The sequence below is a fragment of the Rhinolophus sinicus genome, linkage group LG16 (genome assembly GCF_036562045.2).
Source record: "Rhinolophus sinicus isolate RSC01 linkage group LG16, ASM3656204v1, whole genome shotgun sequence".
Taxonomy (NCBI): Eukaryota; Metazoa; Chordata; class Mammalia; order Chiroptera; family Rhinolophidae; genus Rhinolophus; species Rhinolophus sinicus.
Window position 1 is genome coordinate 34089724 of NC_133765.1, and position 25367 is coordinate 34115090.

The following is a 25367-nucleotide window of genomic DNA, read 5'->3' on the forward strand; positions in this document are numbered from 1 at the left end:
AACATTACATCGTCAGTTCATAGGTGAAGAAACTGAAGCCTGGGCATGCTAATTAAACTGCGGTCACACAACTCCTTAGTGGTAAAATTGGGGCTAGAACTTAGTTCTCTACATGTTTAGTTCAGATGTCTGACCTTGTGCTGGGAGGCCCCTCTCTGTCATATTAAACGGGAGAGCTCTGAACTCCTGAGATGAAAGTCTGTGGAAATATGCATCTAATAAGTAGGATGTACACTGTTGTTGGGTATGTGTTGGACAGACTTTCAGATATGAGATATTGGGGATCAGGAGGTTACAACAGGCAGGCAGGTGGACAGATGGAAACTAGAAAGATTAACAATAGGAAGGATTTCTTTTTTTTCACAAGAAAATTTCAGTCTAAATTTTCCTACATCTACCTCAGAATCGGGGATTTGTGGGTTTCACGTTCATCTCTTTCTGTTTTTCTTGGGGCGATGTATAATGTCTCTGTGTTTTACCTCTCCTTCCCTTTTACAAATGAACAGGAAAGAGGAAACGTAATTCTCAGGCTCTAGAGGATTTGAAAGGTCTTTGAAATCCCTCCCCACCCCCCAAAAGTCATAATCTCTGGGACTTTCCAGAGGAAAGGATCTGATTTCTTTTGACTGTGATTTGCGTCGGCCAGGGCCTCACTGGACTCAGGGGCAAGGTCAGGTTGCTATGGGGCCTTTCTTTGCAGCTGGTTGGGGTTTCAGCCTTGCTGGTGAATTAAGTGTGGGTCTGAGAGCAGTGTTTGGCCCCATGGCCTGTGGTATGACCACAGAAGGTCACTTATAGACACGTTGGCAGGCGGCTTAATGAGCATTTCCTGACTTACATCACTGGAAACCTGACCGCGTCCCTCCCACCCAGGAAGGAGGTGGCCAGAAGTGGCCTTTCCCTAAACCTGACCTCACAGAACTGCAGGGACCTGGTGGGCCATTGTGAAGATTTTGGCTTTTACTACCAATAAAATGGGCATCCCTCTAGCTGTTGTGTATAGAATAGACATCAGGCGGGCCGGCCGGAAACAGGAAGGTAGTATCATTTCATTAAAACCTTATGAAATAGATCTCGTCACCCCCAATTTACGGGGAAAACTCAGTTACGCTAAGTCTCAGGACTTGTAAGTGCTGGAGCCAGGATTCAAACCCATGCTGTTGAACAACAGAGTCTGTGCCCTTAACCACTACCCAAAACATGTCTGTACCCTTGTCCTGTTTTGTGGGCTTAGACTCTTTCCCAATATCGACCTGATTCAAATATATGGTGATGGAAGGAGAACTGACTCTGGGTGGTGAACACACAATGGGATTGATAGATGGTGTAATACAGAATTGTACACCTGAAATCTATGTAACTTTACTAACAATTGTCACCCCAATAAACTTTAATTAAAATAAAATAGGCATGATACAGTTTAGGTGAAGTCAACTTGCCATCCTTGGTAGAGTTTCCATGATGAGTCTTACTTCTAAGTATACTCAACATCCAGAAATCTTTCTTTGAAGTTGATTCCTTGGAAGTAGAACTATATAAATGTAATCTTTTGAAAACTTACTACCCGAGAAGGACACAGCTATAAGGCACATTTTTGTCATGGCCATGGCTCTGTTGCAGTTTTCTGGGTTGCCTACCAACTTCCGATGCTCCTGAGCCAGAGCCCGGTTTGAAAACACCACGAAGATTCCGTTGCTGGCAATTCTTGCAATAAATGTTGACTCAGAAATTCTGACTGCCCAGTTCTGGATCTTACAACTCAGCTAAGTTGTGTTAAGAAGGTATCTCCAGGTGTTTCCTGTCCGTGCTGGGACCTGGAGTCATTAACCTCGGCTTCCCACTGGAGCAGAGCGTGGGGCCTCAGATGACAGGAAAGGCGGCAGATTTCTGAATCCTCCAATGGAAACTGACTTCTGTATGTCTTCTGTACGTGGTATAAAAGGAGGGTAATCAGATGTGTAGGAAAGACGCTGTGGGCATCCCAGTGCACAGAGCTAAGGTTAGTGTTTCTATTTTTAAAAATTCATTTTACATTTTTATAAGTAATACAGATACACATAGTTAAAAATTCAAATAAGAGATATGTACCAGGATTATCATAACACTAAAATGGCAAACCTAAATGTCCATCAGAATGGATAATTCCACTGAATATCCATGAAGAGCAGAATGAATTAACTAGAGCCAGGTGTATCAACATGAATAAATCTTTTTTTTTTAAATAATTTTATTGGGGAATATTGGGGAACAGTGTGCTTCTCCAGGGTCCATCAGCTCCAAGTCGTTGTCCTTCAATCTAGTTGTGGTGGGCGCAGCTCACTGGCCCATGCGGGAATCAAACCAGCAACCCTGTTGTTCAGAGCTTGTGCTCTAACCAACTGAGCTACCCAGCCGCCCCATGAGTAAATCTTTTAGACAGAAAAGCAACATTGCAAACTTGCAGAGGGATGTGACTTATAATAAAGTTAAACATTCAGAACAACACTATGTATTGCTTACTGCTGCATATCTTTGTAGTACAAATAAAAGACTTGCAAGGGATTGAGATGGGCCAAATTCAGTATAGTGGCCATTCAGGCAGGATCTTAGCAAGAAGCAAGTGGCTCCCCCAGAAGAACCTCACCAAAGAGTTTCAGGAAGGGGCTATTTACAGAGCTGTGGCAGTTTAAGGGCGAGCCCCCAGGAGCTGGGATCAGTTCTAATCCTACAGGGGCGGAGAGAGGGGTCAGTCGCCAGAGCTTGGTCCAAGCTTGTTGCTGGGGCAGGGGAGTGAGGACAGGAGCTGTAGTGGTGGAAGGCTGCAGCAAAGCTGGAAGGAGGCAGGAGGAACAAATACCCCCATCTCACTCTCCCCCCACCCTCCAGTCTTGCGTCTTGGCCTCCCACTGGCCAAACCTAAGTGGGAGGCAGAGTAAGAGAGCCCAGGAGAAGTAGTCCAAAGGTATCAGCGCAGAGAAAGACTGGATTGATCTGGGGTGGGATGGGGGCAGAGATAACCAGCATAGGAGTTCCCCTCTTTGGGGGCAGGGCGTGGAACTACCACCTAGAAAGAATGCATAGGGGCTTTCCACCCAATGTGCACTATTATTTCTTAAACTGAGGGTGAGAGCGAGTGTTATTGTTACGATACGTTTCTTTTCTATTATACGATTTTTCTGTCCTTTCTTATGTGTGTGAAATATTTCGGAAAATGAGCAGAAAACCAGAAAGTCATCCAACGGTACCAAAAGGCTTATAAAGAAAAACAGCTCTGTAGGCTCAATGTCAGCCGTGTACATGATTCTGACTGTGCAAGTATCATTTACTGCAGAACTGAGTAGTGTACTGGGCTTGTATTTTTTTCTCTTAGAGAAATGTGTCTTAGCATTTGATTCTTTACTGGCAATGTTTGCCTTACACTTAGCCTCTTTTTTTTCCTATCCAAAGCTCTGTCCGTAGGTATTCTATCAAGTGCGTTTCTTTTCTTGGATTTCTTGGTCTCGAACTAGACAGTTGGTGGGGGAGGGGCTTGCTTTGTACTGCAGAATGGGTCCTTTCTTCCACAGCTGCCTGTCTGCTCTGATGCCCCCAGCACTCTGGGTTATTTTTAGAGGTAGTGACTTGATGTGAGAGTCAATCACCTTTAATAAGCTCGTGCTCCCTGCGCTGAGGGCAGAGAGCTGACTCCGTTTTTGGTGAGCGTCTCCCGTGTTCCAATCCACGGCTGCCAAGCTTAGAAATAAAAATACTGGTGTGGCAGTTTGGCGTGTTCTTTAAAAGTAAAACATTTACTATACGACCTAGCAAGTCCATTCCTAGGTACCTACCCAAGAGAAATGAAAATATACGTCCACACAAAGACTTGTACGTGAATGTTCATGACAGCAGCAATATTCGTAAGAGCCAAAAAGTGGAAATTAAAAAAAAAGCACATGGAAATAGTCCAAATGTCCAACAACTGGTGAATGGATCAACAAAACGTGATCTGTCTATACCAAATTTTTATTGCAGTAAAAATACTAATACATGCTACTGTGTAAATAAACCTCAAAAACGTTGTGCTCAGTCAAAGAAGCCAGACATAAAAACCACGTATTGTATGATTCCATCTATATGAAATATCCAGAAGAGACAAATTTGTAGAGATAGAAGGTAGATAGTGGTTGCCAGGAGCCGGCAGGAGGGGAGGGGGAGAGTGAATACTAATAGACACGACGGGTCTTACTGGGTGATAGAATATTCTAAAACTGGATGTGGTAATGGTTGTATAATTTGATAAATATACAAAAATCACTGAATTGTACACTTAAAGTGAATTTTATGTTATGTAAATTATAGCTCAATAGAGTTGTTTAATGGTTCAGGTTCTTAGGGTGGTGGGAAAGTACCCAATGTGGTTGTTCAGAGATCTATATTTTGGGGTGACTGTTCAGTTAGTGGCTAATGGAGGATTCATTCAACCTGACTCCAAGTCCTTGCTTTTGGCATCTTTGAGATGGCCGTGCCCAGTGCAAGAGCTTGGTAATAATTAGTCCCAGATTTGTGGCTTCTCTTCTTACCTGGACTTCGCCCAGAAGAAAAGCTCTGTTCTTTGGCACAATAATCTACATTCTGACACTTGCCTCTGAAATGAAGACACTCAACCCAACTGGCAAAGCCAAACAGAACAAAACAGCATGTGTTTGCTGATGTAATTGGGAAGTCAAAAGCGTACCACCTTCAGGTACAAGCCGAACCAGGGGCTCAAGTGACATTGTCAGGGCTCAGCCTCCATCTACCTCTCTGCTCTGTTTTCCTCTCTGTTGGGTTCATTCTCCGCAAGGCAGCCCCATTAGCTCTGGGCTTATATCCTGCTACCTTCAAAACTAGTAGAAAAAGAGTTTCTCTTTCAGCAGTTCTGATAAAAGCCTCACAACTGAGTTTCATTGGTTCTGAATGCCGTTCCCTGAATTACCCGGCTGGGTTGGGAGGCTGATGTTCTGATTGGCTAGGCTTGGGTCACGTGCCCTGGAGCCTCGGGTAGGGTCAACCCTGCTCCTTAGCCAGAGCTCATTGACAGTGTGGGGGAGGGATGGGACTCCAAAGATACTACGGAGGTATTAACCAGAAGGGGAATAGCTGCCTACTTGGCAAAAAAAAAGGAGGTCTCCATCTGGTGACTGGTTCCATTCAAAGCCACAAGGCCCAGGTTGAGTGCATGAGAGGCAAGAGTGGCTTGCTTCAGGGTGGTTCATCCCGCTCCTTGAAAAAGCAACTCAAAGCACAGGTCAAGACGTCAAGGGTCTGTTGGAGATACCCTCATGTGCAGCGGTTACCTAGGGACTCGAGGGAAGACAGGCATTGTATCCTCCCCACCCCCAGACCACCCCATGGACAGTGCATCAAGAGGCAGATGTTGTAAAATGGTTTAGCCATTTTACTGTGAAAAATGGTATGGAGGTTCCTCAAAAAACCAAAAAAATAAGACCCAGAATTACTCTATGATCTAACAATCCCACTTCTGGGTATATACTCAAAAGAATCAAAAGCAGGGCCTTGAACAAGTGTTTATATACCCATGTTCATAGTAACATTATTCACAAGAGAGAAAGATGGAACCAACACAAATGTCCACTGACAGATGAATGGATAAAGAAAATGTAGTATATCCATACAATGGAATAATATTCTGCCTTAAAAAGGAAGGAAATTCTAACATATGCTACAACATGGATAGAATTTGAAGACATTATGCTATGTCTAAATAAGCTAGGCACAGAAAGACAAATACTGTATGATTCTACTTCTATGAGGTATATAGGGGACTCAAATTCATGGAGACAGAAAGTACTAGAATGGTGGTTGCCAGGTGCTGGGTGGGGGAATTAGAATTATCGTTTGATGGGTTTGGAATTTCAGTTGGGATGATGAAAAAAGTTCTGGAGATGGATGGTTGTGGTGGTTACACAACAAGGTGAATGTATTTAATGCCACTGAATTGTACAATTAAAAATGGTTAAAATGGTACATTTTATGTGTATTGTATTACAATTAGAAGAGCAAAAAAATTAAATGATTAAAATGGTAAATTTTATCGTAATTAAGAAAAAAGAGCACATGAGAAACAGCTGTCTGGAAAAAAGTAAGGATCCAAGAAATGAACGGGTAACCTTTCCTACTGCCATGTGACTGGCACGTGGACGCAGCAGAGACTGGGCATGAGCAAGGAATGCCCTAGGGGTAGAGAGTGTGTCACACTAAGGGCCCCCCCACCCCATGTTGTCTTCCTCGTGGCTAGCAAATCCTGAACCTGGAGCTGCCGACAGGAGGCCATGGGCCTTCCCATAGTTTTATCCCCTGGTATGTGGAGTCGTTCCTGATCCCCGGCAGTTTTCTCTTGCTCTGTCATTGGCCAGAGCCACTTCCCAGGGAAGATCTGATACTGAAGACCAGTGGAGCATTAGAAAAATGCCTGTAAAAAAGTCAACGATGGCATTGAGTGATGGGGAGGTGTGGGCAACTGTCATGTGCTGAGGGTGGGAGTGTAAATTGGTATAGTCACTCTGTGGGCAGTTTGCTAAGATCTATTAAAATGAAAAAACAAGCCTGTACCCTCTGACCCAGCAATTCCACTTCTGTTCCCCAGAGAGAATCTTCCCTAGAGAGATACTTGCATGTGTGCCCAAGGAGGCAGTGCAAAGATATTATTCAATGTTGCATTGTTGGTTATAGTCAGAGACTGGGAACAATGTAAATATCCAGCAATAGGGGAAAGGCTTCAATAAAGTAAAGTAGTATGTCCATAGTATGGAACGCTGCACAGCACTAAAAAGAATGAAGTACATCTATATATTCTTAGATGGTTAGATCTTCAAGACACACTGTTGAGTGACAAAAGAAAGTTGTGGAATCATGTATATGCTGATACTGTTAATATACCAGGGGTGCCAAAAAAAATGTATACAAGTGGACACTTTGGTCAGCGTTGCTCAAGCAGTAGTTCACGGTAATCAGACGTGTCTGGATGCTGATGGGAACCACTTTGAGCACCTCGTGTAATTGCAGAAGTCAAACTTGTATTCATCTTTTGTTATCGGTATATATTGAGTGTTACAATTTTAATAGTTTTTTTTCCTTTCTTAAAATGTGTATTCATTTTTTTGGCACTCTCTATATTTTTTGAAAATCAAAAGTATGCGCTTTAGGGTATAAGCTATGCTGTTATAACAAAGAGATTCCCCAAATAAAAAGACTAAAATGAGGTATCTTCTTTCTTTCTCACATGACAATCCAAAGAGAGGTGTGGTCCAGGGTAAGTGGGGTCCAGTTATCTATTGCTGCATAAAACAACAATAATTGCATTTTGCTCATGGATTCTCTGAGTCAGGAATCTAGATGGGGCACAGGCTTGATGGCTTGGCTGTGCTCTATGATATTGGGGGCCCTAGGTGGGAAGACGTGAATGGCTAGGATTAACTCACATGGCTGGGGCTGGAATCATCTGGAAGTTTCTTTACCCCTATGGTGCCTGAGCTGGAATGACCAAAAGGTTTGTCTTAGTTGGGACTATTGATCGGAGTGTCTACGTGTGACTTTTGTATGTGGTTAGGGTTTCCATACAGCATGGTGGCCTCAGGGTAGTTGAGGTCACTTGGGTTCCAGGTTGGTTTGGCTGGAGATGGGACAGTGGGCTTTGCCATTTGGATCATGTGGCTACCATCTTTCGTTTCAAGGTGACTGGACCGGTTGTTGCCATATCCCAGCCAGGAAAAGAGAGTGGAGGCCAAAGCAATTCCTTATAAAAATGTGGTTCAGAACTTACCTGCATCACTTCTGCTTGCATCCCATTGGCTGACTCTTAGTCACACTGCTGCACATAGCAGCAAGGGAGGCAGGAAATGTTGTCTGTAGCTGGACACCAGCCCAGCTGTAACTCTGTAGGGTTCTGTTGCTAAAAGGAAGCAAAGGAAAAGAAGTATTAGGGACGATTACTTTTTGCAACAATGTATTTTTCATATGTATGTATACATATTTGTGTGTGTATATAGAAATATAGAATATAGAATATGGAAATACATAGCTACATAGAATACAGTCTGGAAGACTACATAGAAAAGAATACAGTCTCCCAGACTGTATTCTTTTTTCTTCTGTTACCAGAAGAAATTGGTAACAGCGGTTACTTCTGGGAAAGGGAGAGAAGACAGGACAGGGGTGTATTCAAAGTCGACTCTAGCTGTAGCGTAGTGTTTTAATTTTTAACAAGGATAATGTCTTCGCCTTTTACTTTGAAGTTAAATATTAATTCAGACTGAAGAGGGCCTGACGAGCATCTGGCTGCTGATGTTGCAGTCTTGGTCTTATCTCCCTGTACTGGGACCCAACACTAAAAAGTGCCAGTAGGTCACGTGGCCCTTTATCTTCCAGGAGCCTCAGCTGGCATTGCCAGGACGCTCAGTCCCACTTTCTTGAAGACTAGAGTTAGGATCTTTTTGCCCGTCCTCCCCGCCCAGCTCTGGAGGATTTCCTTTATTACCAGCAGATATTGGTTGTACGTAGACGGCTGTTTGGGCACTTGAAGAATTCAGAAGTGACTAAAACCCAGCGTGTCTTTCTGCAGATTACTTATTAGTTACAGGTAGAAAGTTGGTCACTGTGCAGTGGAGCACGTGGGTGGACACCGCCTCGTCTAAGCAATTAACGCGAATATCACAAGACACTGTGTCCCTCCTGATGGGGACATGGAGGGTACAGTGTTGTTACTTTAGTGGTATTCTTGCTCCTAACGCAGAACCCAAATCCAATCAGGAAGAAATAACAGACAAATCCAGATGGAGGGACATTCTCCATAACAACTGAACTCTTGAAAAATGTCGATATCGTGAAAGACAAAAGAAAGGCTGAGGAACTATTCTAGACTAAAGGAGACTAAAGAGAGAAGCAGTAGTCAAGGCAGGAGACTGAATCGGGTCCAGGATCTTGAGGGAAATTGCCATCAATGGACAGTTAGCAAAATAGGAATTTGGATGCGATTTGAGGTCATAGTCTTGTGTTGTATCAAGGTTACATTTTCTGTGTTTGATAATTGTACTGTGGCACGAAATATTTAGGAGTAAAGAAGCGATGTCATCTACAGCTAACTCCCAGACGGTTTAGAACAGGAGTAGGCAAACTTTTTTTGGCAGAAAAGCCAAGTAGTAAAGATTCTAGGTTTTGCGGGCCATATGGTCTCTGTCACAACTACTCATTCTGCTGTTGTAGTTCCAGAGAAGCTACAGCCGATGTGTAAATGACTGGGCACGGCTGTGCTCTAATAAAGCTTATTTACACATAGTGCAATTTAAACTTCATATATTTTTCACATGTCACCATGTATGCTTCTTTTGATTTTTTTCAACCAAGCAAAAACCATTTCTAGCTTATTGCCCATACAAAATCATGTGGCTGGATTTCGCCTGTGGCTTAGTTTACCGATGCCTGATGTCGAAAAGGAACACACACACACACACACACACACACACACACACACACATGCACACACATGGGAATAAAGCGAATTATAGCATAATGCTAACAGTTGGTGAATCTGGGCGAAGGCTATAGGGGAGTTCTGTGTACTCTCTTACAATTCCTCTGCAAGTTTGAAATTATTTAAAACTAAAAAGTTAAATAAGAAAGAGACAGAAGTTTCCTCTCTGGGGGCCCAGGAAGGAGGGAGTAATGACACTAGGCCTATTACAGCGACTGAGCCCTCTGTCGGGGGACCAAGGGAAGCTTGCTCATAGTTGTCCTTCAGCGCTGCTCCTAATTGTCATCTAGTGACTTCATCTTCTTCACGTCACCCTTGCCGTCTGGCTTACCCTTCATTTCTAGGGACCCTGGTTAGCAGGCACGAGAATTTAGGAGCTGGTCTCACTATTTCACCAACCCCTTTTTCTCTCTCTCTCTCTGCTACATACATTTCTCCACCAAGAAGATGACCAAGAAAACAGTCTCTCTAAATATGCTCATTGGATTATTGTATTTAATTTCATGGTTCTCGTCCCTCATATTGGTTTCTCCCAATTGTTGGTATCTGGCTTAGATGATCAAATCTAGAGGGAAGGGCTTGTTTCCCGGCAGATAGCGTTACTTGGGGGTGTGCAGTGGTAGCAGTGTCGAGAAGTCACTGTGTTCCATTCTCCCAGGATGGGGGGTCTCTGTATTTCCTTTGGCGTTGTGGCCCTGAATGGTCATTTCCAGGAATGAGATATTGAGTTCATTGGAATGACTGTGTCGGGGTACGGAGGGTTGGTTTTAAGAAGTATAAGCTTTTCTTAGTTGATTCAGCCAGAACTCTCTTCATGGCCAGGATCAGGAACCCAACTCAAACAGGCTTCAGTGAAAAGGAATTTATGAATTTATGTAACCAAGAGCATTACATTCAGACTTGGTTAGATCCAAGGGCTGAAATGATGCTGTGGGAATTCTGTCTCTTGCCGTGTCTCAATTCTGTCTTCCTATGTGGCTTCATTCTTTTTAACTTTTATTTATTTTAAGGGTGTTTTTCCAGGACCCATCAGCTCCAAGTCAAGTAGTTGTTTCAATCTAGTTGTGGAGGGCGCAGCTCACACTGGCCCATGTGGGGATCGAACTGGCAACCTTGTTAAGACCACGGCCCTCCAACCAACTGAGCTACCAGCTACCCTATTTGGCTTCATTCTTAGGCAGGCTCTCCCGACTCAGCAGCCCCAAGTGTACCTGCTATCATCTTAGCAAACAGAGGAGAAAGAGGGCATCTCTAAACCCATATGTGTAGCTGGAGTCCCAGGGTTGACTCACTGACCCAGTTTGAGCCATGTGTCCATGTCTGAACCAATCAGTTGCCAGGGGATTGGAGGATACTCATGGACCAGCCCTGGGTCACATGACCACTTTTGGCATGGGGATTGTCAGCTCTACTCAAACCATCTGGACTAAGAGTTGACAGAAGATGGCCCCTCAAAGTTATGTGGTTGCTGTTGACATTAGAAAGGATGGAGCCGGGACAGGAAAACCCCCAACAGTTCCTTGTTAACCGAGGGTTGTGTGATGGTGCGTTCTCCAATTCCAGGCCCAACTTTCTGAGCCCCATCTTTGATAGTTGTAGTTGTATTGTCTTGGCTATGACGTCTGTATTCGCATCCCCTAACACAAGCAAACTATCAAAAACGACCTGTTTATGTTCTCTTCCATACTATGCCTGCTCCTCTGTCCGTCAGGAAACTCACAGGGTCTACAAGCAGAAGCTGGAGGAACTGACGGCGCTCCAGACTTTGTGTAGCAGCTCCATCCACAAGCAGAAGACACGACTCAAGGACCTGAAACACACCCTCCAGAGGTAGGTGGCGCTGCACCTCAAAGGCTCCCCTGGTGCCACGGGTGAGAAACCAGCTGAACACCGGCTTGAGCAGAGAATGGAAATTTTAATGGAAAAAAACTAGGCGTGGCTTCAGGCATCACTGAATCCGGGGTCAAAGGGTAGTTTTCGGAATCTGGTTTTTTCCTCTACGTTCTGCCTTCCTCTAGATGGGGTTCACTCTCAGGCTGACCATCCCCTCATGGTCAACGAGATGGCCACCAGCAGTGCCGGGCTTCTATCCTCCAGCCTTTCTTCCGACTGGCTTCGCCACCCCAGCAGAATGAGAACTTGTGTTTCCGCAAAAGTTCTGGGTGTGATCCTCACTGGCTGGAATGGGTCACATGTCATCCATCTGTGAAGCAATCACGGAGACTGGTTAGGCAAGACTAGGTCACGTGCTGAGTTTATGGACTGGGCGGAGGGACCGCCCACCCTACATGAGCCACGTGGAGGGGGGAAGAGTATGAGAGATGGTTCCCCAGAGGAAAGTAGTTATAAGAAGTCCTGCAGGCAGGTGCACTGTCAGTATCCTTTTCGTGGGTGTGGGGGCTCACCCCGCAGGCTCACTGGTGTAGGAGGTAAAAAGTCTGGCGTCCCCCCTGGGGACGGACGTGAGATCACGACGTAGTTCAGTCCCTGAGGCCAGGACCACATGTTCACTTCGCAATCCCTATGTCTTCATACTTTGGGACGTCCTCTCACCCCGGATAGGTGAAGAGGTCCAGTGGATGCTGTCACAGGCCTCCCCTCTCCCTCCCCCTTCCTCCAATGCAGGCAGGGAAACCGAGGCTCTGAGTAGCTTGTCTCAGGTCACTTACTTGGGCTTCCATTCCAGAGTGTGTGGCTCCTGGTGAGTTCTGCCCCTGTGGACAAGGTTTGGGAAGGTTGCTGATCATACCCCTGACCTTGGCTGACCATTTTGGAAATGGAGGCCTATTAGTCATGGGGTAAAGCGTGGATGGTTTTACGCAATGCAATGGCCACTCTTGGAAAAACACATCTGACTGATGGCAGGACTCAAGAATCTTTCATCTGTCTAGGGTTTTTCAACTTTGGTAGTAATAACTCTTTGCTTCTGGGGGCTGTCCTGTGCATTGTGGGATATTTAACAGCACCCACTAGATGCCAGGAAAACCCTCCACCCTGTGTTGGCAACCAGAAAGTTCCCAGACCTTGCCTAGTGTTCCCAGTTGAGAACCACTGGGTTAGAAGGTTGACCCATGAGTTCAGGTCAGTGTAAGGGGTCCTTACCCTGAGGACCCCTACTATTTTGAGATTGTCTGTGACTGACTTGTTTTTCTAGTTTTGAGAGTTAAATGTCATCAAAGAATAACAGTTCGACCTTGATTGATTGCTTATGTTTTCAAAGTGCCGTTCTGTCTGCCCGCTTAGTAACCTTCAGGGTATTCCTTTAGAAGAGCCCCGTCCTTTTGTGTCCCAGCTTAGTTTGCACAAGGCACGGACATATAATTCTTCTTTATTGTAAGCTTTCCATTTAGTTTGCTTCCGATGATTAAATCAAAGTCATTTGGGGAAAAAACAGAATAGTGAAACTAGTATTGCTAGTAGATATCCACTAAGCTTTTACTACCATGAGGCGAGTATCGTTCTAAATACTTTAAATTGCATTTACTCACTTAATCCTCACAATGGTATTGTCTACGAGGTAGGCCTGATGTTATCCCTGTTTTTCAGGTGTGGAAAATAAGGCAGAGAGGTTAAAGGACATTCCCAAGGTCACAGGGTTAGCAGGGAGCCAGCCTCAAACCCAGAGAGTACAGAAAGAGAAGTGAGGTTGTGAGAAGCACTGGGATGGAAAGATGGGAGGGCAGTGCCCAGAGTTTCCAGATTCTTCCTCCAGTCTGAGTAATGCTCCCACTTCTTCTGCGCCAACACTTCTGCCCACAGGTACAAGCGCCATGCCGGTCAGGAGGAGGCAGAGCTCGTTCAGCAGATGGGCGCCAACATCAAGGAGCGGCAGAATATTTTCTTCGACATGGAGGCCTACCTGCCCAAGAAGAACGGGTAGGAGCTGGGAACTTACACACTGCGCCCAGACACCTACCCCCCTGCTGCGGGAAGATACCCAGGCCTAGGGCACCTGGTCTGCGTAACTCCCACCTTCCCCTTGGGACTTGAGATTGAGGGGGAAAGGCAGAAGTGAGGGCAGAGAGGGACGCTTCCTCACAGGTTCCTCTGTGAACACACAGTGGCTATCCTTGGTGGGGGCTGGGAGGGGGGCGCAAGGGAGCCTCCTGGGACTGGAGGGGTTTTATTCTTTGATCTGGGTGTTGGTTGCATGGATGTGTAAATATGTAAACATTCATCATGTTGTATACGTACTTAAGATTTGTGCACTTATGATGGTTATGCCTTAATTTTTGAAAAGAGCCCATTTTAAATTGACCTAGAGGTTGTACACATGGCCTTCACCTCATTGGCTGGAGCTTAGTCACATGCTCACATGAGCTGCAAAGGAGGCTGGGAAATATGGTCTGTAAGCCAGCTAAAATGGGCGAGATGGGTCAGTCCCAGCGGTCACGTGTCTCAGTCGTCAAGGTTCTCTAATCAGTGTTCTCATTTGATGTGAGGCCCATTGTACTGCTGAGCTTAGCAGCCTGTGTTCCCACTGGCTGCTCAGCGCATGCTTATTAAGTTTGAATATTTGCGGTTGGGGCCCACGCCCGGGCTGTTAGGGATGTGCGGACCTCACGGGTCTTTCCTTCCAGGCTCTACTTAAATCTGGTCCTCGGCAACGTGAACGTGACCCTTCTTAGCAACCAGGCCAAGTAAGTGTCCCGGACCCCACCTGGCTTTACAGAATCCAGGTATTTTGCTTTTTCAACTCAGGAGAGATGGACCAAGCTAATTTTTGCATAAATGAAAAAAATGTTAACAGGTGGGGCTCTGGCTCTTGGTCTTTCTGACACTCTCCTCTTTGGCGGGCAGACCCCCTGGGGGAGGTTTCCTTCCTTCCTTCCTTCCTTCCTTCCTTCCTTCCTTCCTTCCTTCCTTCCTTCCTTCCTTCCTTCCTTCCTTCCTGATATTAGGTGGACAGGATTGCCAGTTTCCCATGAGAAATGGCCCCCGCTCCGTTCCACGCCTTATCATACACTTTTCTCCTGGGAAGCATTCAGTCCTGTCTGCCCCGAATCTATCAGTTTCCAGGGAAATGGAGCCATGGAGTTTCCACTACAATAGCTGGTTGGGGGAGGGGACCCTGTCTCTGTTCCTCGCTCATCTCCTGTCATGGCTTGAAGCCCTAAACCAGGAGGCCAGGGACATGGGAAGCTTGGCACATCACCATCATTCCCTAATTGGTCGCCACCATTCATTCAAGACCAGGTCTCTCCCTTAGTGAGATCAGAAGGTCCTTGTGGGATGCGGACGGCAATAACTCAACGATCTGATGGAGTGAGGCTCCTGCCCCCAGATGGGCCGTAGTTATATTACTGAAAATGCGGCAGTAGTGACATGACCTTCCCTGGGGGTGTCTGTTGCCGCAGATTTGCCTACAAGGATGAGTATGAGAAGTTCAAGCTCTACCTGACCATCATCCTGCTTCTGGGTGCTGTGGCGTGTCGCTTCTTCCTTCACTACAGGTAACGCAGCGTGACCGTGTGTGTGGGCATGCGGGGGGTGGAACGGGGGCCACGAGAGAGGGATTCAGTGTCTGTCTTGCATCTACAGTGTTCGGTGTGGTGCAGTGCAGATAGAGAAGGGCCGTTTCCCATGAGGCATAGCAGCCCTGTCCATTCTGCGTCCCTCCAACAAATGTCTGCTAAACGGCTGCTGGAGAGGCTTTATAATGTAGTAGTTTAAAAAGAGTGCAATGTGGACTCTTCATACAATGGAATATGATTCGGCCATAAAAAGGAATGAATTTCTGACACACGCTACAATGTGGACGAACCTTGAAAACATATTAGGTGAAAGAAGCTGGTCACAAAAGGTCACATAGTACATGATTCCATTTCTATGAAATGTCCAGAACAGGCAAATCCATAGAGACTGAAAATAGATGAGTGGCTGCTGGGTGCTAGGGGAGGGGAAATGGGGAATAACTGCTGATGGGGATGGGGTTTCTCTGGAGTGATCAGAATTAGATAGTGGTGGTTCTGGAATTAGATAGTGGTGATGGACGCACTACGCAGTGAATATACAAAAAAAATCCCACTGAATGTATACTTTAAAAGTGTGAATTTTATACTATGTGAATTATACCTCAATTACAAAAAGAAAGAGAGGAAGAAAGGAAAAAGAAGGGCGGAGTGAAGGGGGAGAGAGGAAGGAAACAAAAAGGAAGAACAGAAAAAAAGAAAGAAAAGAAAGAGTGAGGGATGGAGGACGGACTGCCTGGGTTTGGATTCAGACTGGCTATTAGTGTGGGCAGGTTCCCTCTGGGAGCCTCAGTCTCCCTGTCTGTAAAACGAGGGTGGCACCGTGCCTACCTCGCAGGGTTGTTGTGACAAGTCAGTGCAGTAGCACGTGTGTGCAGGGCTCTGCCCAGGGTGGTGCCCGGCAGTGCTGTCTGCATCGGACAGGCCAGGGGCTGAAGTGGCCCAGCCCGGGGGGTTGCATTTCTCCCTCTGGCCCGGTTCTCTGCCCCAGGGGGGGCAGTCAGGCACAGCCTGGGCATGTGGCCCACGTATTAAGGGTTTATTTCCTAGCAGACACTTGGCTGGGAGTCCAGTTGCTGGTCTGGCCACTTGAATGTCCACACAAAGGCTCTTTTAGGCCCTGGGCCCGTGCCCGCCTGCTGCCTCGGACCTGGCCTGTTTCCCCGCAGGGCAAAGGCTGCACACATCAGTGATGCCTTCTCACACGCCCCGCTGGAAGAGGGTAAAAGTTCCTAATGTGCAACCAACCCCTCCCTTTGCTGGGCCCTTGGGCCCTCGGGGGGCGGACCTGTGGTGTGTTTCCAGTTCTCAGGCTCACTGAGGGCTTGGATATTTCCGTTTATCCCTGCCCCTTCTGTGTTGGTTTCCTAGGGGTGTCGTAATAAAGCATGGCAGCCTGGGTGGCTTAAAACAACAGAAAGATTTTGTCACAGTGTGGAGGCCGGACGTCTGACGTCTAGGTGTCAGCAGGGTGAAGGCTCTAGTCTTCCCGCCTCTTCCCACTTCCGGTGGTGGCCGCCATCCTTGGCATTCCTTGGCTTAAGGCTGTTTCATTCTAGTCTCTGTCACATGGCCTCCTTCCCTGTGTGTCCCCGTGTCTCTCTCACGGCCTTCTTATGAGGACACTAGTCATTGATTTTAGGGTCCACCATAACCTCGTATGGCTTCATTTTAACTACTTACATTTCCAAAGACCCCATTTCCAAATAAGGTCATATTCTGAGGTCCTGGGTAAATATGAATTTGGGGGCGAGGGCACTATTTAACCCAGTGTACCTTCTGTAGGTTAAAAATAGGACAGGGGAGGGGGCTGGCCAGACAGCTCATCTCTGTTCCCTTCCCACAGGCACTTGCCCTGCTGGTTAACCTTGGACAGATATCCTGACCTCTCCCTGCCTCAGTTTCTTCACACAGAGAGTGAGGATAAGGGGAGCTCCTTGGCAGGGTGGTTGTGAGGACTGGATGAGTTACGTCTGTGGGGTTCAGAACAGTGACACATACGCATTGCCTGGTGTCAGCCATTGTTATTGCCGCCGTTCAGCTGGGCTTGGGTTTGGATCTCACTCCAGCGCTTACCAGCTGGGTGATCCTGGGCAACACACTTCCCGTCTCTGAGCCTCAGTTTCTTCATCTGTAAAATGGGAAGTAATACTGTCTTAGTTTGGGTTCCCTCAGAAGAGCCCCTCCCCCCGCCGAAGACAAGCATTTGAATGTGCCAGTATTTTATTCAGGAAATGATCTCAAGTATTACTGGTGGGGGAATGGGAAGTAAGACTGGGGGTAGGGGGAGGTCATCCGATGGGCACCTGGAGTTCAGTGCTGCTGGGTGATGGAGGGAGAGTGTAGAATGTGCTTCAGTTATCCCACCTGAAGGGCGAGGGCACAGGGGTGTTTATCTCCTAAGGCTGTCAGTCAGGACATGGAGGATTGCTCCCACAGGGAGTTACTTCCTCTGCTCTCCTCACCTGCCCCTCCCACCAGCAGGGGCCTGAGAGAGCCCCCAGGTGAGCCAGGAGGGAGTCGCAGGTGCTGGTTGTTAGGAGTCACAGCGGGGCATGGATGTGTAAGGGCACCTGCCACAAGAACCAGTTCTGGAGGGTTGTCTGCAGATCCAGAGAGATTGTCCACATAAAATACCTGAAACTTTGTAAGTCCCCAATGGTCACTGCTGGTCTCGTGTGGCCAGCTGAATCATGGTCCCCTGAGATGTGCACATTCTAAAACCCAGAACCTGTGACTATGTTGCCTTACATGGTAAAAGGTCTTTGCAGATGGATGAAGGTAAGGATCTTGAGATAGGCGATGATCCTGGATTATTCAGTGGGCCCAGTACAATGACAAGCGGCTTTCTAAGACAGAGGAAGGAGGGTCAGAGTCACAGAAGGAGATGTGACGACAGAAGCAGGGGCAGAGTGATGTGGGTTCATGAGACAAGGAACACAGGCGGCCTGTAGAAGCTGGCAAAGACAAGGAGACGATTCTCCCCCAGAGCCTCCAGAAGGAACGCAGCCCTGCTGACGCATTGCAGACTCTGACCCCCAGAACTTTAAGAGAATAAATGCGTGTTGTTTTAAGCCACTAAGTGTGTGCCCACTTGTTACAGCAGCGACAGGAAACTCATACAGTTCAGCAGAACAGATTAAGACCGGTGCCTCAAACAAGTCCATTACGTGCCAGGGCCATAAAACTTGATGTTTACTTCTCTCTCTACTGATAAGATAAGGAAAGGGCCAGTGAAAAATAGCCTGGTAACCACCACTCGTTACTGGGCCGGCCCCTGTCTTGAGATGAGCTCAAAAGTCAGTATCTAAGTGACTCTCTGCACTGGGGGTCCATCCCTGTTCCCTGCTGACCCCTCATTTCCTGTCCAAGTCAAGTAGGCCTTTGATCTTCTCAGAGTTAGGTGTCTGAGACTCATTTCTTAGACTTTGAACACTGTGTGTTTCTAAAATTATGACAGGGAACGTATATAGCTCTTCCTAGGCTGTAGGCACCGTTCTAAGCACTTTATGTTTTAAAGTCAGCGGGTGCTCACGGCAGCATACGCAGGAAATGCTGTTACTGTCCCCACTTCACAGGGAGAATCACTAACTTGTCCTTGGTTCCCCAGGAGGGAAGAGGCGGAGCCTGGGTTGGAACTTAGGCCTTGTGTTTTCAGTGTGGACCTGACCCTCCAGAGACTGCCTCTGCAGGCGATGGGTCAGCAGCTCGGGCGATGGATCAGCTTAGAGTCTATCATAGTGACCACAAAACAGGGTCACATAGCTTAAAAGACACCGCCCAACATCTTCTATTATTGTTAAAGTGTCCTCTTTCCATCCCTCCTCCCTCCAGGGCCATTCTAGTTGGGGAGAAGGAGAAATGGAGGCGGGGCCAGGGGTGTTTTTCCTCCCCTTTTCAGACAGACAGCACCTGGTACTGTCCTTACTATTCTTATGCCGAATGGATCTGTGTGACACTGGGAGGTACAGAGGCACTTCCCCATCAGGGTCAAAGATAGTCTTCGCTTGGATCTCATCAGAGAGACTGGCCGTGGTGGGGGAGCCCTCTGAGGGGCTGTCTGTTGCAGGCTGTCTCCCAGGATCCTTCACGGAGGGGATTTTTTTACAGATGGCAAAGCTGAGGCCAGGCAAATCTCTGACATGGTCACACAGAGCATGTCTGCCGCCCCTGCACTCTGAGCAGGACACAGCGTGGCTCCAGACGCCCAATCTGTCGGCCTTTAAGACCTGCTCTGCCCAGCTCCTGGCTGTGGTCACCGTCTGGAAGACAGGAAGCCCTTAATTTCGTTTTACAGACAATTCAAGCCCTAAGAATTGTAACAAAGTTTACAGAACATTTAACGGGACAGAGGTAGTTTACATTTTGACACTACACACAGTTTCAAATAGCGTATAGGTTTCCGCTTACAGTCCTTCTGTCGCCATCCCACCCGAAATTTCACCTCAGACAGTAAGAATTTAGAAGGGAGACAGGTTGTCGTGGGCTGGGTGGTCAAGGAAGGAGGGGAAACCTCAGCTAGAGCCTTAAGGGGATAGGATTCAGGTAGAGAGGTGAGGAGGGGGTTGGGCATTCTAGGTGGAGAGAAGACACCTGAGAGGCCAATCCCCTCTGCCTTCCCAGGGATCGGGGGTTCCAGAGACACAACTGTGTGGGCAGCCCTCAGCCTGGGTTGCTGTTCTGTTGTGGTGGGGTTGGGACAGCCGTCTCTGGTTCTCACACCTGCTCTCGGGGCTGTTTCTCCACACCAGGGTCACAGATGAAATCTTTAACTTCCTGCTCGTGTGGTATTACTGCACCCTGACCATCCGGGAGAGTATTCTCATCAGCAACGGCTCAAGGTAATTGGGGGCCTGGTTTTGTGGGGGGCGTAGAGGGAGCCGAAGGGAGATCTGTCATGGAGGGGAGGCAGGTGAGGGCTGTCACTCTCATCCTGCGTTCCCTTCCTCCTCGGGGGCCTCCATGACCTGTTCAGACCCAGAGAGGAGGAAAACTGCAGTGTCACTTGTTGTGGTCAGTCTCTTGCTTACCAGAAACCCTAACTCAAATGAGTTCAACATAACAGGAAATTTATTTTCTCATATCATGGAATAAGTCCATTGGGGCTGACTTCAGGTAAGGCTTAATCCAGGTGCTCAGACAATGCCATCAGGACCCAGCTTCTTGCTCTCACCTATTCTGTGTTGTCTTTATTCTCAGGTTCCTTGTAGGGCCATCTGGCAGCTCCAGGCTTATGTCTTTATTTCTATCATTCCCAGCAAAATAGGGCACATTACTCTCTTTCAGGAGCTTACTGGGTCCTACTGGTGCTCACTGGGTCACATGCCTGTTTCTGAACCAGTCACTGTGGCCAGAGAATGCGCTGCTGTGATTGGCCAGGCTTGAGTCTTGTGCCCCCCACCATGGCCGTCATTGGAAGCCTAGAAGCTGAGTGTCAGGAGGGGAATGGTTCCCCAGAGGAAAATTGGGATACTGTCACTAGAGGATGAGTGGATTCTGGTGACAAGAGTGATGGTTCCCCATAGGGAGATGAGAGTCTCAGGACTCAGTTAAGACCCATGGCTTACCATCTGCAGGACCCATTTTCTATAGTTCTGATTCCTTTTTGGCGTGGCCATCTGAACCTCTGCACACCATTCTTACCCTGTCCTTTCCTGAAACAAAAAGTAACAACTTCTGAACCCCTCCCCGCTTCCTTCCTCCTGGGGGCTAGTCAGAAACCACCAGGAGCTGTGTGTTTAAGATTGGGACATCTGCCAAACTCCCAAATAATTTGCCACCTTCTCACTTTTCTGCCCAGTGGTCTTTTAGGGCATATCCCTGCTCTGCCGGGCCTTACTCTGAACGTAGAGCCAAGAGGTAAGGACGGGGAACGGTGGTTCTTAGGTATGTGGCCCTGTAGCCTGTAGCCTTTTAGAAAAGATCAGTGTTTCTCAAACTGCCCTCAGTCCTGTCCCAACCGTGCCACTTTTGCCATGTCCACATATCCCCTGGATGATCATTTTCCCACTTGTTAAATCAACCCTCTCCTTTATTTTTGTTTACTTAAGTAAATATTTATTTTAAAAGGAAACTTTATGTCACTACCATACATGGAAAACCAGCCTCAATTGCAGGAAAGAGGAAGTAGCAGAAAAATATCTTTCTTTTCATTGTCTAATTTATTGAAGTCAATCATTCTTGCTTCCTGAAGGCTGAGCCTGAGGCCTGCTCTCTCTCTTACATGTGTGTAAAAAGGGAAATGAGCAGATCGTCAGAGGCTTTAAAGATGTATTAGCATTCAACCAAGACTCTCTCCTTGACTTAATCAGGAGAATGGAAAGAACAGAAAAGACAATTCAGTACCATCTGGTGTTATCTTGAGTATCATCAAAAACTCGCCCCATGCTTTGGGAAACACTGAAGTAGAAAATCTTACCAAATAAATAACATTCATAGTTTTCCTTAATTTTAGTGAATAGTGTCTTTCTGTTTTTGGGTGTGGTTGGCGGGGAGCCAGGGTAGTATACAGTGGGGAAATGGGACCAGGGCAAAGCGTTCTTGTTACTAATTCTCATCCTGTACCCATGCGCTTGCTGTCAGTCTTGGAGTTTCACCCTTTTGATGGACTCATATTAAGAGTGTTCAGCGTCTCTAACAGTAACTAACACTTTAGTAAGAGTTACTCTGGTTAGTTCTTTTCTCTAGTATGACAGTCTGTAGATGGGGGGTTACCAGAGAGAAGGGAGCGTGACCGAGTAGAGGTCATTGTAAGGGTTGGGTACACCAGGAAAATAGGCAGGGGGACAAAAAGGGGAAGAAAAGGGGTTCCAAAGCCAAGCCTTATTTGCCTAGTGCTTTATCAGGGGCTTTTTCAGGGCCTCCTTTGAGCTTGTGTTCCGACAGGACAGCAGGAAGGGTTGTCTCTCAGCTTGGAGTGCAAAGCTTTGCATGTGGGTCCACTCTGCTCCCATCTGTCATTAATCACTGTGCCAGACACTGAGCTAGAGACTCTAAGATCGCTCATACTCAGTGCTTTTTGGGAGCATTCATAGAGTTTTTTAGAAAGACCCATTTATGGCAAATATAGTTCAGGAATCTCCAGTGGTAATGGCACCTTTCCTCCAGACCCATCCTACCACTCTGGCCTGGGGCCGGGGTTTGCATGTGGTGGAGGTGCGGAGTCTGGAATGGCTGGGGTGGGCCTGTACAGGTGCCTCATCTTTTGAAATGACTACGGGAGTTTTGGCCAATTTGTGGGGGCCGGGGGGTGCATGGTAGATGGGCCGAATCTAGGTGACTAAAACTTGTGACTCACCCTCTACATCTGTTGGATATTTAGCCTCCATCCTTCCTCAGCTCCTTCTCGGTGCTGATTTTTCCTGGGCGTGGGCAAGGGAGATACCTTTGAGGTTTCCCCTCACGCTTGGCCCTTCCCAGGGAATCGCTAAGAAACCAGTAACTAAGAGAGCACAGGGAGGAGGAGTGGGGAGGGGTCTGGATTGGGGTGAACTCTATCTTTTTCATCTCTGAAGCATCCCAGGGCCAGCTCGGGAGCTCAGGGTTGGTACCCAGTAAACACGCCCCATGGTCTTTATAGAAGTGAATTGAACCCAAGCTCTGCAACGAGGCAAGGTCCTTGGGGCCATACCGGTGTTCTAAAGACAGGTGGAGCTGAGCCATATGGTCTTCCTGGAGGCTTGCTGCCCAGGTTTGGTCTGACTGAGCCTCTTTCATTCTGTTCCTGGTTGCACCTGAGACGTGAATTAGGGGTGTGGTCAGGGAAGCAGGCCTAGAGAAGTGGGAATATGGGGGGGACTCCCCCATCATGGGATGGAACCACCCTTGCTTTGTGTCTGATGCCTCCCATGAACTCATTAGCTCAGTTAGTGCAATAAGCAAGTCAACTTCCCTTGCAAATTTTGTAAATGAGAGAAAACCACCGATAGGAATAAATATGAAGGGGATTTGTGGGAGCATATAAATGGATGAAAAGGGCTCAAGCAATGTTAGTTCCCTTCCCCACCCACCCCATTCTACCTATTCTGTTGTCCCCTGCACTGGTTCCCACAGCCCAAGTCAGCATCCTACTGGGTCAGCAATCCCAGAGGAAAAAACTACTTTCCTCTACAAGTCTAGCTGCAATCTTGAGACAGACTTCTGATTGGTTAGGCACGAGTCACATGCTCATCCCTGAGCCAATCACTGTGGCTGGAGGGATGCAGAGCCCTGATTGGCTGGCTCTTGGTCATGTGCCCAGTTATATCACTCAGCTGCACCCCAACCACCCAGACTGTGTAAGGGTGAGTTCCCTCCCCGAAAGAAAGCTGACGCCTGGAACCAGAGGGGGTGGGGGGGTTGATTGACAGACAGGCAAAACAGCAGATGTCCCCTACAGTTAGTTCTGAGCCAGAATGAATAATGAATTAGGGATCATATTCATTTTTCTGTCTAGCCAGCCAACCAGTGCCTGGCTCTAATGTGCTCTTATAAAAGCCTTTCCTGGCACACAGAGGGATAGGGTGGCAGGCAGGCAAGGAAGGGATCCTCAGTGTAGAAGCCATTCCCTCCACTGCCCAGATTACTGGAAGCACAAAGCCAGAAATGGCCTGCGGTTGAATAGTGGCTGGTGCACGTGTCTTATGCAAGCATACAAACATGGCCAAGGTGCCCTGAAGGGAGGGCCATGGTCTCCCTGGGGAACAATCCTCAGATACCAGGACATGCTGTCCCTACATTCTGGCAGGAGTGCACCGCCCTTCCCGGGACATCTACTGTCTGCTTATTAAAAAGCCCGTTAGCTCCTGCGAGCTTCATTTCTGTGGCAAAACGGGTCCAGAGAGTGACTGCTAAAGTGTGCAGGTTTCTTTTTGGGGTGACAAAATTGTTCTAAAACCGACTGTGTTGACAGGTGCGCAACTCTGTGAATATATACTTTAAGTGGGTGAATTGTATGGGATCTGAATTACATCGCAATAATAAAAGTGTTATATAAACATACACACATGCACAAAACCTGTCCAGAGCCCTGGAGTGTGCAGATGGGCGACGGGGCTGGTGAGGCCTGCACTGGAGATGAAGTGACTTCTAGCCATTCCCAGTGCCGTTGAGCTGTGTTTATTGGTGGCAGCTGTCATTGCTGGGCTCTGGGCACGGCAAGCTGTGAAATTAAAAGCTGCTGCTCAACCAAGCTTGTTACCCAGAGCCCGTATCTCCCAGACAGAGAGAGGGCACTTCTCAGGGGAGCTTTGGGGAGCAGGACAGAGGAGCGTGGAGCTTGCCACAAACTGAGGACTTGCATGTGGCTTTGTGGTGAACTGGGAAGGTTCCAGAGAGGCTTCCTGGGTGCTCTTCTAGCTGAAAGTCAGAATGAGGTCAACTGCCTTTTCTATCAGAGAATTAGTGCCAGGGACCCACGTAGAGTCTGGGGAGGGAGAGACGGGGAACAAAGACGTGGATTGATGTCTTACCTTGTTCCATGAACTCATGTGGCACCTGCAGCCATCTCCTGTCACCTCTGTGCTGATGGCATCCAGACCAGCTGTAGCTTTCGCCAGCCATACCTCCTGGACATCACTTCATTCATTTCAACATTTATTGAGCGCCTACTGTTTACCTAGTGCTGTTAGTGCTGGGAATAAAGGAAAAAGCCTTGTCCCTCACCATAACCCTTGAGCGACCCACAGGCCATTGTCTGAACACCTAATTAATGCCCAGAACTGTCATGGGGCTGCAAAGAGAAGGGACGAGTAAGATCCAGACCCTTTCTCATGTCTGTATTCTGGTTGAAAGGTTTTAAGACTGCTCAAACCCACGTGTTAGGACAAAGCAAATGAAAACCTCAGTGACACACCAATTTTCACCTAATAAGTTGGGCAGAAATGTTTAAATTGATGGCCCAGTGTTGGTGAGGGTTTGGAGAAGCAAATATTGCCCTCTACTGCTGATGGGAGTGTACACTTGGAGAGCAGTTTTGGAGGAAACTTTGATAAGTAGCAATGCACACACCCTCTGAGCTACCAACCCACGTCTTGGAGAAGCAGTGTCATCACACTGGGGGACTTCCACAGGGATGTCCTGGCAGCATCGAGGATGATAGTGACAGCTGAGGAACAGCCAAGTGGAGTGTGGCAGAGCCGCATCCTGAAATGTGATGTGGCATTTAAGAAGCCAATGACACATCTATAGGTACTGGTCTGGGATCAAGACCTGAGAACAAGTTTCAGGATGATTTCAGCTAAAAAGAGAGTCGGATCCAGCAGCTCACCTCCAAACTGGCAGATGCTCGGTTCTTCCTCTCACGAGCTGCAGTGCCCTGGACCCCAGCTCCTCGCTCTGCCCCCACCCCAGTCCTCTCCCAGCAGAGAGTTCTCAAGGGACATAGGTTGATGACTGCCATGGAGGCCTCAGGCGTCCCGATCACTAGTGCT

General features: G+C 47.5%; 1 protein-coding gene and 1 long non-coding RNA gene across 5 annotated transcripts in view; one reads left to right on the forward strand and one right to left on the reverse strand.

The window, feature by feature from the left end:
• Nucleotides 1-25367, forward strand: part of TMEM120B (transmembrane protein 120B) — a 50503-nt gene that overhangs the window by 19248 nt on the left and 5888 nt on the right. For all 3 annotated transcript variants that reach the window (XM_019733953.2, XM_074321002.1, XM_019733954.2), the window contains exons 2-6: nucleotides 11199-11317; nucleotides 13247-13363; nucleotides 14068-14127; nucleotides 14845-14940; nucleotides 19710-19799. In XM_019733953.2, the coding sequence (XP_019589512.1) occupies nucleotides 11199-11317; nucleotides 13247-13363; nucleotides 14068-14127; nucleotides 14845-14940; nucleotides 19710-19799 (482 nt within the window). The remainder of the gene's footprint in view (nucleotides 1-11198; nucleotides 11318-13246; nucleotides 13364-14067; nucleotides 14128-14844; nucleotides 14941-19709; nucleotides 19800-25367) is intronic.
• LOC141569133 (uncharacterized) lies at nucleotides 1436-19434 on the reverse strand. Of its 2 annotated transcripts, none has more exons than XR_012492529.1 (3): nucleotides 16960-19434; nucleotides 7781-7909; nucleotides 1436-1924 (listed from the first exon to the last, which is right to left on the reverse strand). It is a non-coding gene; the product is annotated as an uncharacterized LOC141569133 (long non-coding RNA). The 2 variants fall into 2 exon arrangements; XR_012492528.1 differs by lacking the exon at nucleotides 1436-1924 and adding an exon at nucleotides 6285-6430.